This window comes from Mobula birostris, chromosome 6 (genome assembly GCF_030028105.1).
Source record: "Mobula birostris isolate sMobBir1 chromosome 6, sMobBir1.hap1, whole genome shotgun sequence".
NCBI classification, from domain to species: Eukaryota; Metazoa; Chordata; class Chondrichthyes; order Myliobatiformes; family Myliobatidae; genus Mobula; species Mobula birostris.
In genome coordinates, this window is record NC_092375.1 from 165,250,294 (window position 1) to 165,268,822 (window position 18,529).

Sequence of the window (18,529 nt, forward strand, 5' to 3'; positions counted from 1 at the left end):
GGAAATCTTGAGGTCCATAACCAAGACGCTGGAGGAACACTGCAAGTCAGGCAGTATCTATGGAAGGGGATAACAGTCGATGTTTCGGGTTTGACTTGCTAACTCAGCAACCTGTGAGTGTTGATATATCACAGAGTGAGGTTGTGTCTGCTGTGGACTGGTTGGGGTTAACATCGCAGCCTGCACGCCAACAGGACCGGACCAGGACGGCAAGAATGTCATACTGACGCCCCGTAGCCAGTACCCCGTTACCACCGCGGCGGGGAAATACCCATCATCCCACCCGGGGTGCCGAGGCCCCACCCCTTCCGCTCCGGCCGGAAGCAGCCTGACAGGTTGGGGACGCCGGTGAGCGGCTAGCTCCAAACTTGGCTCGCAGAGCGCCTTTTTCGCGCGGCTACAATCCTACCAGTGGGGAAACAGCATGTCTGAGGAGAGGTTTACAGCCGCGTCCAAAAGGAGCTCTGCATGTTTCAGGTGAGTGTGGCAGCGACGGCCTGAGCACAGGGCCGCCATCGTGCGCTCTGCTCACCTGCTGGGGACCGGTGTCTGTGTCTGCCGCTGCGTCCATTCCTTCCTCAGCCCTCTACCCACCTTCCCCCTCACCTGTCACCTGCCACCTTCTACTGCTCCCCCCCACCCCTTATTATCCTAGTGTCATCCCCCCTTCCTTTCCAGTCCCGATGAAGGGTCTCGGCCCGAAATGTCGACTGCCATGCTGAGTTCTTAAAATATTTTGCGTGTTTTGCTGATGATTACCAGTATCTGCAGAATCTTTTACGACTTTAACAGTACATCGCCCGCTCACACTGGAGACCGGGTGGACGTTGATCTTAAGATCGGGTTTCTGTCCGTCCTTCTTTTCCCCAGTTCCAGCGTCTGTTGAGGGTATATTGACTGGCTGCATCCCAGCCTTGTGTGGAAACACCGATGTCCTTGAACGGCAAATCCCACCAAAAGTAGTGGATTCTGCCCAGTCGGTCACATCTACACCGGCACTGACACAGGAAAGCAGCATCCATCTTCAGGGAACCCCACCACTCAGACCATCAGGTTGAAGGTACAGGAGCTTCATGGCTCACACCACCAGGTTCAGGAGCAGTTACCTACCCCTCAACCATCAGGCTTTTGAACCAGAGACTTCATTTGCCCCATCACTGAGCTGTCCCTACAACCTATGGATTCACTTTCAAGGTCTCTTCATCTCATGTTGTGGACGTTTATTTATTTATTATTATTTCTTTTTGTATTTGCACAGTTTGTTGTCTTTTGCACGCTGGTTGAATGCCCAAGTTGGCGCAGTCTTTCATTCTGTTATGGTTATGGATTTATTGAGTATGCCGGGAAGAAAAGGAATCTCAGGGCGACATGTATGAATTTTGAAATAAATTTACTGTAACTTCAAAAGAAGTAGGGGAAAGGAGGTTGGAGTCATATTTTTTAACATTGAATGTCTAGACGATAAATTCTCTAGATCTCCAGAACGTTGCTGGTAGGATCTTTACTCATTCTAAATCATGATCCCAAGGTTGGTTTTGGTAGGTGCAGCTTAGCCTCTTGCTGATAAGATTACTTGTCTGAGTGTGGATTAGTATTTAAATGTGACCATTTTAAATAAATGCAATTTTAAAAAAATGGTTGGTGTACTGCCTACTTATTTCAAAGTCACTTCATTTGTTAATGGTGTTCATGATGCTTTATTTTCATGGCTATTTAAAAAAAACACTTCCATTTAATGCTCTGCTACAACTTGTGTATCTCAAATGGCTCTTCATGGCATTTTTTGCAATTTAATGTTTATTAATTCAATAAATCAAATCTTTGTCTCTGTGTTGGTAGTTTTAATTCTGTTCCACCAGGTGAATTATTTGAGTTAACAGGGTGTCTGTGGCGTCATATTAAACTCTGCATGCTACTGCAGTAAATTTAAAAGTTTACAAGCTTTGATAGTATTATTAACTAACTTTTCCACCTATTAAACTTTGAAATGGAAGGTCAGATTATTATTTAAATGGTAAAAGATTGCAGTGTGCTGCTGTGCAGCGGGACTTGGGAGTGCTTGTGCATGAATCACAGAAGGTTGGTTTGTAGGTACAGCAGGCTATCAAGAAGGCAAATGGAATGTTGGCCTTCATTGCTAGAGGGATTGAACTTAAGAGCAGGGAGGTTATGCTGCAACTGTATAGGGTACTGGTGAGGCTTCATCTGGAGTACTCTGTGCAGTTTTGGTCTCCTTACTTGAGGAAGAATATACTGGTTTTGGAGGCTTTGCAGAGGAGGTTCACCAGGTTGATTCCAGAGATGAAGAGTTAGACTATGAGGAGAGGTTGAGTCGCCTGGGACTGTACTCGCTGGAATTCAGAAGGATGAGCAGAGATCTTATAGAAACATAACGTTTATGAAAGAGATTGATAAGATAGAGACAGGAAAGTTGTTTCCACTGGTAGGTGAGACTAGAACTAGGAGACATAGCCTCAAGATTCACAGGAGTAAATTTAGGATGGAGTTGAGAAGGAACTGCTTTTCCCAAAGAGTGCTGAGTCTGGAATTCTCTGCCCAATGAAGCAGTGGAGGCTACCTCAGTAAGTATATCTAAGACAAGATTGGATAGGTTTTTGCACAGTAGGGGAATTAAGGGTTATGGGGAAAGGGCAGGTAGGTGGAATGAGTCAATTGGTCAGATCAGCCATGATCTTATTGTATAGCAGAGCAGGCTCAATGAGCCAGATGACCTACTCCTATTCCTATTTCTTATATTCTTATGTTTTCCCCTCAGTTTGGACCAAGTGATTGCTTCAAAACCTGGGAAGACTCCTATCAGCTTGTTGCAGGAATACTGCACGAAACATGGTAAAACTCCACAGTACGAGCTTGTAAAATCTGAGGGTCAAGCCCACCTGCCCAGCTTCACCTTCAGAGCGTCAGTGGGAGAAGTGAGCTGCCAAGGTCTGTTAACTGTTAGTTCACTTAATGCCACAAATTCTCTTCATGAAATGATGCGTCTTGGTACTATATAGGAGAAAAGATGATGGTTAGCTACTCTTTTTAAGACCTTGTTATTCACAGAACTTGAACAGAGTCAGAAGTTCCATATTTGCATTAGACTTTGTGTTCCTCAGAACAGACTTCTATAGATGTCCTGGCAAAAGCTTGGCAAAGTGCCATCTACATGAAATAAATGCTGCAAATTCAATGGAGCTATTGTCTTTTAACTGAAAGGAACTTGCAGAGAAGCACAAGCTCGAAGTAATTTCCTCATCTGGCAATACGTTTGGAGCACGGACTCCCCCAGCTGGCAGTGCAATAGGCAGAGTAGAACTCCGCTGCAAACTGGTTTTTAATAGTCATTTAGGAAATGAATAGAATGAAAGAGGTCATCACATAATTTACTGCAAAATTGATTCTAAATTCAACTATTGATTTGTGTGTTAAGAAATGTCCTTTGCACACAGTATTGATGAGTGCAACAGTGATCTAATTAATATTTCATTAGTGTATAGTTTTAGCACAATTTCAAGCTAATGTGTACAGACAAATGTCTCTCGAAAGGACATAATTGTTGTTTTGATGGTTACAGGCCAGGGTCAGAGCAAGAAGGCAGCAAAGCACAAAGCAGCAGCAGCAGTTCTGGCTGTACTGAATGGAGGAAATCCACAAGAATCTATTTATGATGGTATAAGGTGAGAAGGATTCTAGATTTCAAAACCTGCTGCATGTTTAACTTGCTTGATCTTGGCAGAGTTTAGCAGCTTATCACAAACAGACCTTAATTTCTATTTTTAACAGTACAAGATGTTAAAAATGAATTATGTTCCTGGACTGCATGTTTTATGAAATACATGTTACACTCTTTCCAGCTATACTTTACAAGATCCAGAACCCACTACTCCCTCAAAGAAGTCTCAAAATCCTCCCAACCCTATTGGTGCACTTCAGGTGAGACAGGCCATTTTGTTTAGTATGTATGTTTTAGTTTACATCTTAAACTATTTGTACTGCTGTGATTATTATCTTAGATAAATTCATTAATAACAATTGCTTAGGGCTTTTTTTTAGATTTGTGTGGAGCGATTGCTAATATATAGTTTACTAGGAACTGGTGGTACAGAAAGGGTGGAGACTTCCAGATTACAGCATTGCTGAAGAATTGGGACCTCCTCACAAGAGAGAATTTGCAATCGTTTGCAAGGTAGAAACATTTGCTGAAACAGGTAAGAATCATGAATGCTACTTAAAATCTCAGCTGAATGAATCTTCATTACAATTGCAAATGGAGGATTGTTTAGTTTTTAACATACAGTGCCTATAAAAAGTATTTCCCGCCCCCCCCCGGAAGTTTTCATGTTTTATTGTTTTACAACATTGACATGAAAGAGATACAAATCCACTATGATTCAAAATGAAAACAGATCTCTAAAAAGTGGTCTGAATTAATTACAAAAATAAAGCATAAAATAATTGATTGCCTAAGTATTCACTCCTTTCAAGTCAGTATTTAGTAGATATACCTTTGGCGGCAATTACAGCCTTGAGTCTGTGTGGATAGGTCTCTTATCAGCTATTCACATCTGGACACTGCAATTTTTCCCCATTCTTCTTTACAAAACTGCTCAAGCTCTGTCAGATTGCATGAGGATGGCGAATGAACAGCCCTTTTCAAGTCCAGCCACAAATTCTCAATTGGATTAGAGGTCTGAACTCTGACATGGGCTACTCCAGGGCATTAACTTTGGTGTTTTCAAGCCATTCCTTTGGCTTTATGCTTGGGGTTGTTGTCTTGCTGGAAAACAAATCTCTGATCACAGTTCTCTTGCAGACTGCATCAGGTTTTCCCAGTATTTTGATGCATTCATTTTACCCTCTATCTTCACAAGCCTTTCAGGGCCTGCTACAGTGAAAGCTTGCATCCACACAACCTGATGCAGCCACCTCCATGTTTCATGGTAGGGACGGTGTGTTTTTGATGATGTGTGGTGGTTTGGCTTATGCCAAACATAGTGATTAGTCGATGGCCAAAAAGCTGAATTTCATCAGACCATAAAACCTTCTTTCAGCTGACTTCAGAATCTCCCACATCTCTTCTGGCAAACTCTAGCCGAGATTTCATGTGAGTTTTTTTTTCAACAGTGGCTTTCTCTTTGCCACTCTCCCATATAGCTGCGACTGGTGAAGTACCTGGGCAGTAGTCATCGTATGTGCAGTCTCTCCCATCTCAACCACTGAATCTTGTAATTTCTCCAGAGTTGTCACAGGTCTCTTGGTGGCCTTCCTCACTAGTTCCCTTCTTGCATGGTCACTCAGTTTTTGAGGACGGCCTGCTCTAGACGGATTTACACGTCCCATATTCTTTCCATTTCCTGATCATTGATTTAACTGCACTCCAAGGGACATTCGTTGACTTGGTAATCTTGTTGTATACATCTCCTGACTTGTGCTTTTCAATAACCTTTTTTGTGGAGTTGCTCAGAGTATTCTTTTGTCTTCCTGGTGTAGTTTTTGCCAGGATACTGACCCACCAGCAGTTGGACCTTCCAGATACAGGTGTATTTTTACTACAATCAGTTGAAACACCTTGACTCCATTTGAACATGGGGGGGTGATCTCTATTTAAATAATTATGTGACTTCTAAAACCATTTGGCTGCACCAATCAACACACAAAATGCTGGAGGAACTCAGCAGGCCAGGCAGCATCTATGGAAAAATATCCAGTCAATATTTCGGACTGAGTCCCTTCAGCAGGACTGAAGAAGAAAGATGAGGAATAGAAGGTGGGGGAGGGGAGAGAAAAACAAGAGGTGACAGGCGAAACCAGGAAGGGGAGGGATGAAATAAATAGCTGGGCAGTTGATTGGTGAAAGAGATATAGGGCTAGAGAAGGAAGAGTCTTATATGTGAGGATAGAGGGCCATGGAAGAAAGAAAATAGGGAGGAGCACCAGAGGGAAGCGATGGGCAGACAAGGAGATATGGTGAGAGAGGGAAAAGGGAATGGGGATTGGCGAAGGAGAGGATGGGGGGGTCATTACTAGAAGTCGGGTGGGTAGGGGAGAAAGCAGCAGGGATCACAGAAAGTGAACAGTGAGAGATGGTTTCACTGAACTCCTGTCAAAGGGAGAATTTAAACTTCTTCAGGGTAGACATCCCTGGAAGAGACTTCACAGTACAGTAAACAAATCACAATGAAAAGAGAGTCTGCAGATGCTGGAAATCTAAGCAACATGCACAAAATGCTGGAGGAACTCAGCAGGCCAGGCAGCATCTATGGAAAAGAGTACAGTCAACATTTCGGGTTGAGATCTTCACCAGTCCCCATTCCCCTTTCCCTCTCTCACTTTATCTCCTTGCCTGCCCATCACCTCCCTCTGGTGCTCCTCCCCTTCCCCTTTTCTTTCGTCCATGGCCTTCTATCCCCACCTATCAGACTCTCCCTTCTTCAGCCCTGTGTCTCTTTCACCAATCAACTTCCCAGCTCTTTACTTCATCCCCTACCCTCCTGCTTTCACCTATCGCCTTTGTTTCTCTCTCCCCTTCCCCACCTTTTAAATCTACTCATCTTTTTCTCTCCCATCTCGGCCTGAAATGTTGACTCTAATTTTTTCCGTAGATGCTGCCCGACCTGCAGTGTTTTTCCAGCATTTGGTTTGTGTTGCTTGGATTTCCAGCATCTGCAGATTCTCTCTTGCTTGTGGCTGCACAAGTGATGATTTTATGTGTCAATGGGGGGTGAATACTTGTGCAATCAATTATTTTGTGTTTTATATTTGTAATTAATCTAGATCACGTTGCAGAGCTCTGTTTTCACTTTGATACGAAAGTCTTTTTGTGGATCAGTATCAGAAAAAGCCATTAAATCCACTGATTCAAAGTTGTAAGACAATAAAACATGAAAACTTCCAAGAGTACTTTTTATAGGCACTATACCTTTAACTCTTGCAATATGAAAGCAGGATTTAATGTCTTAGAAGGATTACAGTATGAAAGATAACTTCAAATATCCACATGAATCACCTATAATCTCTTGTAATGTGAGTTAAAATATATATGTTATTACAATTCCATTTGGGGGGAAAAAGTTAAATAGAACATAGAATAGTACAGCACATTACAGGTCCTTCGGCCCACATGTTGTGCCGACCCTCAAACCCTGCCTCCCATATAACCCCCCACCTTAAATTCCTCCATGTACCTCTCTAGTAGTCTCTTAAACTTCACTAGTGTATCTGCCTCCACCACTGACTCAGGCAGTGCATTCCACACACCAACCACTCTCTGAGTAAAAAACCTTCCTCTAATATCCCCCTTGAACTTCCCACCCCTTACCTTAAAGCCATGTCCTCTTGTATTGAGCAGTGGTGCCCTGGGGAAGAGGCGCTGGCTGTCCACTCTATCAATTCCTCTTATTATCTTGTACACCTCCATCATGTCTCCTGTCATCCTCCTTCTCTCCAAAGAGTAAAGCCCTAGCTCCCTCAATCTCTGATCCTAATGCATACTCTCTAAACCAGGCAGCAACCTGGTAAATCTCCTCTGTACCCTTTCCAATGCTTCTATATCCTTCCTATACTGAGGTGACCAGAACTGGACACAATACTCCAAGTGTGGCTGAACCAGAGTTTTATAGAGCTACATCATTACATCGCGACTCTTAAACTCTATCCCTTGACTTATGAAAGCTAACACCCCATAAGCTTTCTTAACTACCCTATCTACCTGTGAGGCAACTTTCAGGGATCTGTGGACATGTACCCCCAGATCCCTCTGCTCTTCCACACTACCAAGTATCCTGCCCTTTACTTTGTACTCTGCCTTGGAGTTTGTCCTCCCAGAGTGTACCACCTCACACTTCTCCGGGTTGAACTCCATCTGCCACTTCTCAGCCCACTTCTGCATCCTATCAATGTCTCTCTGCAATCTTCGACAATCCTCTACACTATCTATAACACCATCAACCTTTGTGTCGTCTGCAAACTTGCCAAATTCTACCCCCACATCCAGGTCGTTAATAAAAATCACAAAAAGTAGAGGTCCCAGAACAGATCCTTATGGGACACCACTAGTCACAATCCTCCAATCTGAATGTACTCCCTCCACCACGACCCTCTGCCTTCTGCAGGCAAGCCAATTCTGAATCCACCTGGCCAAACTTCCCTGGATCCCATGCCTTCTGACTTTCTGAATAAGCCTACCGTATGGAACCTTGTCAAATGCCTTACTAAAATCCATATAGATCACATCCACTGCACCACCCTCATCTATATGCCTGGTCACCTCCTCAAAGAACTCTATCAGGCTTGTTAGACACGATCTGCCCTTCACAAAGCCATGTTGACTGTCCCTGATCAGACCATGATTCTCTAACTGCCCATAGATCCTATCTCTAAGAATCTTTCCAACAGCTTTCCAACCACAGACATGAGGCTCACTGGCTTATAATTACCTGGACTATCCCTACTACCTTTTTTGAACAAGGGGACAACATTCGCCTCCCTCCAATCCTCTGGTAGCATTCCCGTGGACAACGAGGACATAAAGATCCTAGTCAGAGGCTCAGCAATCTCTTCCCTTGCCTCATGGCAAGTGAGAAGACAGCTGAAACGTCTCAACCTAAGCAAGGCTGCAGGACCGGATGGTGTCAGTACCAGGGTGCTCAAAGCCTGTGCCCCTCAGCTATGTGGAGTACTTCGCCATATATTCAACCTGGGCCTGAGGCTCCGGAGGGTTCCTGTACTGTGGAAGACGCCGCGCCCCAGTGTCCTCAATGACTACAGACCGGTGGCATTGACCTCCCACATCATGAAGACCCTGGAGAGACTTGTTCTGGAGCTGCTCCGGCCTATGGTCAGGCCACACTTAGATCCCCTCCAGTTCGCCTACCAGCCCCGACTAGGAGTTGAGGATGCCATCGTCTACCTGCTGAACCGTGTTTACGCCCACCTGGACAAGCCAGTGAGCACTGTGAGGGTCATGTTTTTTGACTTCTCCAGTGCATTCAACACCATCCGCCCTGCTCTGCTGGGGGAGAAGCTGACAGCGATGCAGTGGATGCTTTCCTGGTGTCATAGATTCTTGATTACCTGACTGGCAGACCACAGTATGTGTGCTTGCAACACTGTGTGTCCGACAGAGTGATCAGCAGCACTGGGGCTCCACAGGGGATTGTCTTGTCTCCCTTTCTCTTCACCATTTACACCTCGGACTTCAACTACTGCACAGAGTCTTGTCGTCTTCAGAAGTTTTCGGATGACTCTGCCATAGTTAGATGCATCAGCAAGGGAGATGAGGTTGAGTACAGGGCTACGGTAGGAAACTTTGTCACATGGTGTGAGCAGAATTATCTGCAGCTTAATGTGAAAAAGACAAAGGAGCTGGTGGTAGATCTGAGGAGAGCTAAGGTACCGGTGACCCCTGTTTCCATCCAGGGGGTCAGTGTGGACATGGTGGAGGATTACAAATACCTGGGGATACGAATTGACAATAAACTGGACTAGTCAAAGAACGCTGAGGCTGTCTACAAGAAGGGTCAGAGCCGTGTCTGTTTCCTGAGGAGACTGAGGTCCTGTAACATCTGCCGGACGATGCTGAGGATGTTCTACAAGTCTGTGGTGGCCAGTGCTATCATGTTTGCTGTTGTGTGCTGGGGCAGCAGGCTGAGGGTAGCAGACACCAACAGAATCAACAGACTTATTCGTAAGGCCAGTGATGTTGTGGGGATGGAACTGGACTCTCTGACGGTGGTGTCTGAAAAGAGGATGCTGTCTAAGTTGCATGCCATCTTGGTCAATGTCTCCCATCCACTACATAATGTACTGGGTGGGCACAGGAGTACATTCAGCCAGAGATTCATTCCACCGAGATGCAGCACTGAGCGTCATAGGAAGTCATTCCTGCCTGTGGCCATCAAACTTTACAACTCCTCCCTTGGAGGGTCAGACACCCTGTGCCGATAGGCTGGTCCTGGACTTATTTCATAATTTACATATTACTATTTAACTATTTATGGTTCTATGATTATTTATGGTGCAACTGTAATGAAAACCAGTTTCCCCCAGGATCAATAAAGTATGACTATGACTATGGAGCAGCCTGAGGAATATTCCATCAGGCCCCGGGGCCCTATCTGTCCTAATGTATTTTAACAACTCCAACACCACCTCTCCTTTAATATCAACATGCTCCAGAACATCAACCTCACTCATATTGTCCTCACCAACATCAAGTTCTCTCTCATTGGTGAATACCGAAGAGAAGTATTCATTGAGGACCTCGCTCACTTCCACAGCCTCCAGGCACATCTTCCCACCTTTATCTCTAATCGGTTCTACCTTCACTCCTGTCATCCTTTTTTTCTTCACATAATTGAAGAATGCCTTGGGGTTTTCCTTTACCCTACTCGCCAAGGCCTTCTCATGCCCCCTTCTTGCTCTTCTCAGCCCCTTCTTAAGCTCCTTTCTTGCTACCCTATATTCCTCAATAGACCCATCTGATCCTTGCTTCCTAAACCTCATGTATGCTGCCTTCTTCCACCTGACTAGATTTTCCACCTCACTTGTCACCCATGGTTCCTTCACCCTACCATTCTTCATCTTCCTCACCGGGACAAATGTATCCCTAACATGCTGCAAGAGATTTCTAAACATCGACCACATGTCCATAGTACATTTCCCTGTAAAAACATCATCCCAATTCACACCCGCAAGTTCTAGCCTTATAGCCTCATAATTTGCCCTTCCCCAATTAAAATTTTTCCTGTCCTCTCTGATTCTATCCTTTTCCATGATAATACTAAAGGCCAGGGAGCGGTGGTCACTGTCCCCCATATGCTCACGCACTGAGAGATCTGTGACCTGACCCGGTTCATTACCTAGTACTAGATCTAGTATAGCATTCCCCCCTAGTCGGCCTGTCCACATACTGTGACAGGAATCCGTCCTGGACACACTTAACAAACTCTGCCCCATCTAAACCCTTGGAACTAATCAGGAGCCAATCAATATTAGGGAAGTTAAAGTCACCCATGATAACAACCCTGTTATTTTTGCACCTTTCCAAAATCTGCCTCCCAATCTGCTCCTCTGTATCTCTGCTGCTACCAGGGGGCCTATAGAATACTTCCAACAGAGTAACTGCTCCCTTCCTGTTCCTGACTTCCACCCATTCTGTCTCAAAAGAGGATCCTGCTACATTACCCACTCTTTCTGTAGCTGTAATAGTATCCCGGACCCTGGAACCCGGGAGGCAACAAACCATGCGGGTGTCCTTCTCACATCCACAAAATCTCCTGTCTGCTCCCCTGACTATAGTGTCTCCAATGACGACAGCTCACCTCTTCTCCGTCCCACGCTTCTGCACCACCGGGTCAGACTCAGTGCCTGAGGCCCTGCCGCCGTGGCTCACACCTGGTCGGTCGTCCCCGCCAACAGTATCTAAGACGGTAAACTTATTATTCGGGGAATGGCTACAGGGGTGCTCTGCACTACCTGTCTGTTCACCTTTGCTTTCCCCCCTCTGACTGTCACCCAACGAGCTGCTTCCGACAGCCTAGGTGTGACTACCTCCCTGTAGCTCTCATCTGTGACTGCCTCATTCTCCCTTATGAGTCGAAGGTCATCCAGCTGCTGCTCCAGATTCCTTACACGGTCTTCCAGATCGCCCAGCCGTATGCAGTTCTGGCAGATGTGACTCTGCGGGAGAGGGGAGTTCCCCCAAGACTGCCACATCTCACATGAGAGGCACATCACCAACTCAGGAGGCATTGTAAAGACTAACCGCGAGCAAGCTTGTCCTCTGCCCTTTCTCGTCGAAGTCTCTCGAGTCAAATAGATCTTGTCTTTGTATTTTCACCTTGTGCATAGTTTGTGTGCGCTTGCTGTTGACTTGCCTCAAATACAAAAGGCTTTCTAAATCTCCTGGGGAAAAAATTGGATGATAAAAAACTCATGGTCATCAATTGATAAATCTGGTTTATACATGACTCAATTAAGTATATTGCTGCAACAGGGGAATTTGCTCGTGGAATACAAGTTTAAGCTTAATTCCTGTAAATTGCTGGAGCAGTTTAAAAAAAATCAAACTTTAGTTTAATTGCATGTAGGTTGTGGAACTTCAAAGAAATCAGCAAAACGGGTTGCTGCAACAAAGATGATGGCCAAGCTACAGAATATTCCTGAAGGTTGGAATGGGGAAGAAGACTTAAAACCTGAAAGCATTTCTTTGGTAAGAATAAAGTTTGAGATTAAATCAAAGATTTTAGTAATACCCTGATTATCTACTGTCTGGCCATACAGCAGAGGTTCCCAAACTGGGGTCCAGAGACCCCTGCTTAGTGGTATTCGTCCAGGGGATAAGAAAAGCCTGGGATCCCTTGCCATACGGAAGTTCTGATGATTTGCCATTTAGCTGACCATGTGCTGTTTGACGTTTCTACTCACTGGTACTATTCTTGAGTCTTGAGTTCACTGATACGGTATTGTGCAACATATCTAAAAATGAATCAGGAATGTGTTGAATTATTAATTATAATAGTGGTAATAGACAAGCAGGTATTAAAATCCTGGTGGTACCAGAATCAGTTTTACTGTACAAGACAACACTGTTTGACATGTTCACAATTTTCCAAGCTGAATTCACAAACATTCAACCATCACCTTCTCGAACAAGGCATTTGGAGGAACAAAAGCCAAACTGCTGGCAGATCCCACTGGGTCAAGCAGCGTATGTGAAGACCAGGGGGTGGCTGGTGCCTCCACAGATACAACTTCATCTGCTGAGTTCCTCCAGATTCCAGTTTCTGCAGTCTGTTCTGTATCTAACTTGAGAAAGTAAAAAGTTAAACCAATGTGGTTATAAATAGATATAAGTACCATGAAATGGCAAAGAGTTAGATATTGACGTTTTATTTATCTCATTACCATTTATCATAAATCCCTGAGTTCCATGTAAACTGTTCAATACCCTGAAATAGCCTTATTGGTTAAATTAGAAGGCTTTTGGCAATTTCTGTGCGCTTTTTTGGAATTATTTGCAGGATATTTACAATTTTTGGTTAGATGAGCCAAAATTTGAAAATCTCCAAACATAAAACCATAATCGTCGACTGCACCTCTTCCTAGAGATGCTGCCTGGCCTGCTGCGTTCACCAGCAACTTTTATGTGTGTTGCATAATCAGCCTACTGTTCCATTCAGTCAATGCTGATATATATGCTTTTTTTTGACACCCAACCCTTCAACTTCCTCCTTGTAAATACATCCTGGTAGCATTTTGTCCCCTTCTTAATGTTTTTATCCAGCCTCCCTAGAATCCATCTGTTTTAACTAAATTTCACATTCTCACTAAGGATGTTTCCTTCAAATTCCACTGCAGTTCATGATTATTGTCTGATTGATGCGCTTGATTATGCTCTTCCTCTCACAAGTTGAAGCATTTTTTTCCCCAATCCATTATCATCTCCAGGCATTTCTCAAGAGAAAATAGGCATACTGCCTTCATGTGCTTATCAGTATCAAGGAAATTATGACATGGTAAGGGATCACCTGTGCAAGGTGACAATTATAGCTACTGGCAGCAGGAAGAATGTTTAAATTCATGGTGTATATAGTGTAGAGATTGTAAAGTTTAGTCAATAGGAAGAAGTACAGTCGACGTTTCGGGTTGAGACCCTTCATCAGGACTAACTGAAAGAAGATATAGTAAGAGACTTGAGGGGGGAGGGGAGACCGGAAATGATAGGAGAAGACAGGAGGGGGGAGGGATGAAGCCAAGAGCTGGGAAGTTGTTTGGCAAAAGGGATACAAGGCTGGAGAAGGGGGAGTATCATGGGATGGAAGGCCTTGGAAGAAAGAAAGGGGGAGGGGAGCACCAGAGGAAGATGGAGAACAGGCAAGGAGTTATTGTGAGAGGGAAAGAGATAAATAAATAATAAATTTGGGATGGGTTAAGAAGGGGAGGAGGGGCATTAATGGAAGTTAGAGAAATCAGTGTTCATGCCATCAGGTTGGAGGCTACCAGACGGAATATAAAGTGTTGTTCCTCCAACCTGAGTGTGGCTTCATCTCGACAGTAGAGGAAGCCATGGATAGACATATCAGAATGGGAATGGGACATGGAATTAAAACGTGTGGCTACTGTGAGATCCTGCTTTCTCTGGCAGACAGAGTGTAGGTGTTCAGCAAAACGATCTCCCAGTCTGCGTTGGGTCTCACCAATATATAGAAGGCCACACCAGGAGCACCGGAGACAGTATATCACACCAGCAGATTCACAGGTGAAGTGTTGCCTCACCTGGAAGGACTGTCTGGGGTCCTGAATGGCGGTGAGGGAGGAAGTATAAGGGCAGGTGTAGCACTTGTTCCACTTACAAGGATGAGTGGCAGGAGGGAGAGTGGTGAGAAGGGATGGGGGGGGAAGAATGGACAAGGGAGTCATGTAGGGAGCAATCCCTGCAGAAAGCAGAAAGTTGGGGGGGGGGGAAGAGGGAAAGATGTGCTTTGTGGTGGGATCCCGTTGGAGATGGCGGCAGTTACAGAGAATTATATGTTGTGAAGTTTAGTGATAGATTAATTGTTGATCTATTCACAAAAATGAATCTAGTATTCTTTCCTTACTGCTGGAAAAATGGTAAGCAGCATTAGAGAGGTTTCCAAACATCTCTCTAAAAATCTGAACACCAGAAAAGTGTAGATGGCACTAGGCATTGAAAGATGGCTATGGATAGCATTTGGGTTTGAAGTTATAGAGATCAAAAATATTGTGCATGGTACAAATGTTTTTAATGTAGTAGATCTGGCTTGAAATATTTTAAACTATGAGATCTCTAAATTTAGTTAAATGAAAATATTAATGTTTTACCTTAATTTTCCACAAATCTAATTAATATTTAATTATATTAAATGTCAATAGTCAAACCTCAAGATTGATTGTGCTGAGAACTCTGGAAATGAATGGAATGCTTCAAGGGGAAATGTGATGGTGACCACCTGGGACCTTATTAAAAAGTCACCTGGAGAAAAAATAAATCAGCTGAAGAGAAATCCACTCAGCATTCCCAATACTGATTATACTCAGATGTTAGGAGAAGTGGTGGAAGAACAAGGATTTGGTGTCACCTACCTGGATATAGGTATGTACATTAACCAGCTGCTTGTATGGCTTAAAATTAACTTTAAATGTATGAAAAGAGTACGTGATAAGCATTATTTCTTGCTAAAATGTTCTTTTAGCTTGATCAATGTAGAACTGATGCTAATATTGCTTTTTTAACATAAAACTCACCATTCTGACACAAACTTATTACCTACACCTTCAAACTTGCTCATTAAATGTTACATTATATATACATGTCTGGCACTTATCTTTACAATGTCAAGTATTTTTTTAAATGGACCAAAAAAAGTAACTTCTTTAAATCAAAATTGGAGTTTGTACTGCTGCTTTACTTAATTTGACTGTTTAGCAATGAGGGTACCTTGATCTCAGAATCATCTGTACATTGTATCAGTCACAATTTCACCCCCAGTCTGTTTTACTTATGAAACATTTCTTTCCCCACAGATGAACTAACTGTGAATGGTCAGTATCAGTGTTTGGCTGAACTTTCAACTCTACCAGTTACAGTGTGCCATGGTACTGGAATTTCCCGTGGTAATGCTCACAATGAGGCTGCCCACAATGCACTGCAGTACATGAAGATATTGGCTGGAAGAAATTAGAGAAACCAATCTTTTATCCATAGAGCAGCATTAGATAAATAATTCTGAAGGGAAGTATTTTTCTAAATTACAAGAAGGAATTGCAGCTATGGTCAAATTAGTTTTTGTGTGTACACACGTTTTCATGGTATTAATTAACTGAAATGGTTAAGGAGTTTCAAAAGTACTTTATACAATAGAAATCATGTACAGAGCAGCTGCTTAAAATTCTACCCCACCCTACTGCACAGATGAAGCAAATGGAGGTCTGATTATTCTTAAAATAAAATAATCAGATGCACAAGTACTCCTTTGTGTATTAGTTTAATTTGTTAACATGGCAGTTTAGTAAACACATTGGAATCTTCAAAGTTATAAGACAGATATTAATAGCCTGTTTTTATTCTAGTCAATGTGCAGTAGTTAGCTCTGCACCCTATGTATTGTTAAACGTCGTTCAGTTTGGGGACTGAAGGAATTTGACAAGGAAAATCAAGTTATTCCAAAATATTTACATTGCAATCAGTTCAATATCATATCAGAATATTACAATAAATGGTGTTTGGCTGAAAAACTGACTATTAGAACTAAATAGTGGTTGAAAAAGATTGTTTTCTACAATTTCAGAGTATATTTTTGTACATAGAATCATTAATTTATACTTAGAAATAAGTAGAACAATAAGTTTTTCATTGTTTTGTGCTGATTCATTTATGCTTTTGTTCAAAATGGAGAATATACCAGTATTTATCTATGTTTGCTTTAAGAACAGTTGTAACTTCTCAATTACATTTAGAATAATGTCCTTTAGCAAAATAGTCCTGACTCTTGCCTGATAGTTTCTCACTTGCTGAGTGAACAATTTAAGTTTAAAAACAACTACACATTCAGTGGTTCTTTCCCAGGTGACTGCTGGTGATCCCATACCTTTCTCTTTTTTCATGATATCTAGATGGTGAAAAAGGGGATGTTTTTCCACGTGAAGCAGTAATTTTCTTGCAGTTGAGTAGATGCATATTTTGGTCATTCATTGCTTACAATGGGGATTTCCACAACATCACAGAAACACACTATTCCTAGCAATATTTAACATTACTTTGAGAAGCAACAACTTCTGCATTCTCTGTATTAAATTTGCAAATATGGGCAACTCACTTTCTCTGTCTTTTGTTGAAATTAACTATGTGCTATAACTCACCTATGATATTGTATGTTTTTCTCTCCAGCAACACAACCTGCTGGACATGTCTTGCAGCCCCATGTAACACACCTTTTCACATCTTCTGGAATCTTATTCTCTATTTCCCATTAACCAGATGACCTCTAACAATTTATGCCCACAGTGAAGCTTCCCTCACCTGATGTAAATTTAGTTCATGCAAGAATTGTTATTCTGACAGCGTTAGATAGCTGTCCAGAGTTTGTTTTTAATAGAACAGTATGTATGTGTTTTCCAACTTTTTATATTAAACAGTTGCTGTAATAAACTGTATTGTTGATAATTACAAATTGTTCTGTAGATTTAATTGTGTAAAATGATTAAATCTTTTCAGTAATGACTGAAATTTGAGAAAATCTTTTGGAAGCCACAGGTCTTCCATGTCTATTAATGTGACAGTCTTTATCTGTATATCATTTGCATTGCACGGGCAAGTTTACAGGAAATTTGTAAAGGTGAGTCTACTAAAAGAAATAGAACATTTTAAATAATGGTGCAGAAATTCAGGCATGTAACTCCGGTCTTGCATGTGAAATGACCCAAGTTTCAAAGATAGGAAGGAAATTGAATAATGTGACTTTGAATGCCTCAAAATCATTAAAAAGTGGACAATAAGTGCAAGATCGTGTTGATTAATTGCAATAAATTTAGGTTTCTATGCTTTCCCTCTGGTTTGACTTCTTAAGTACTTCAGCATTTCATTTTGCTTAGTTGACAACTGGCACATAGTTTGGAGTTTAACTAGCAACAAGGTCTCTGTACTTGCTTAATCCTAGACATTTTCTTCTAATACTGCACTCGGTATTTTTGCCTCTTACTCAAGTTCATGGAATAAGCAGTGTGTTTGAACACTGCCCCATTGTGTGTCTACTTCATAAAAATGAGTACTTGACCATAACAGATGCCACAGTGTACCAGTAAAGTTAAAATAAACCATTGTCCATAGATTTAAACTATAGACTAATCGGATGCTGTGCTAAGGTAGGTAAATTATAAAAAAATTAAGGAGCTTCACGTTCAAAATGATTTTCTTAACTACCATCACAATAAAGTACTCCTAAATTAATTTGCTTTGAACTATTTAAACCTATAGATTTCCTTCTAAGAACCCTGCAACTTTTGATTTTATATTAATACCAAATGGTAGTAAACATTACAATGATTGGATATTTTTAAGTGGGTGGTGGTTTCTTTGCAATTAATGAAACATAATTAGTCTATTTATTTACTGACATACAGATTGGAATTCTCCAATTTAAACCTAAAGTGATTATGGAACAATTTACAATGACTAATCAACCTACCAACCAGTATGTCCTTGGAATGTGGGAGGAAACCCACATGATCATGGGGAGAACGTACAAACTCCTTACAGACAGCAGTGGGAAAATACAGCTTATTTGATTGCTGTAACTAATGATAGTTACAATTAATGACCATCAGACTTGTTAATCTAACAAATGAAAGGAAGCACATCAATTATTTCAATTAATTTGCAGGGAAATACACTAGTTGAAGAAGCAGTGATGATTTAATAAAACCCAGTTGGAGTAAGTCTTTATTCCAAAAGGAAGACAATACAACATGAATTACTAACTTGGGAATCTAGACTGAATTATTATTT

General features: G+C 42.2%; 2 protein-coding genes across 2 annotated transcripts in view; one reads left to right on the top strand and one right to left on the bottom strand.

Moving 5' to 3' along the window:
* Positions 1-280: 280 nt before the first annotated feature.
* prkra (protein kinase, interferon-inducible double stranded RNA dependent activator) lies at positions 281-17,544 on the top strand. The gene is made up of 8 exons (XM_072261791.1): positions 281-477; positions 2,777-2,946; positions 3,578-3,680; positions 3,858-3,936; positions 4,094-4,211; positions 12,093-12,214; positions 14,899-15,118; positions 15,550-17,544. Exons 1-8 carry the CDS (start codon positions 425-427, stop codon positions 15,705-15,707), a joined length of 1,023 nt encoding a protein of 340 aa, XP_072117892.1. The 5' UTR covers positions 281-424; the 3' UTR covers positions 15,708-17,544.
* Positions 12,584-18,529, bottom strand: part of osbpl6 (oxysterol binding protein-like 6) — a 168,459-nt gene continuing 162,513 nt past the window's right edge. Inside the window, exon 23 of the mRNA XM_072261786.1 lies at positions 12,584-12,810. Coding sequence (XP_072117887.1) covers positions 12,807-12,810 — 4 coding nt within the window. The 3' untranslated portion in view covers positions 12,584-12,806. The remainder of the gene's footprint in view (positions 12,811-18,529) is intronic.

What these genes read in the sequence shown, in the direction of transcription:
- prkra (XM_072261791.1), top strand. Translation starts at nt 425, where the DNA reads ATGTCTGAGGAGAGGTTTACAGCCGCGTCCAAAAGGAGCTCTGCATGT. An exon ending in GGGAGAAGTGAGCTGCCAAG is followed by an intron (nt 2,947 to 3,577) that starts GTCTGTTAACTG and finishes TGATGGTTACAG; the next exon opens with GCCAGGGTCAGAGCAAGAAG. An exon ending in TCTATTTATGATGGTATAAG is followed by an intron (nt 3,681 to 3,857) that starts GTGAGAAGGATT and finishes CACTCTTTCCAG; the next exon opens with CTATACTTTACAAGATCCAG.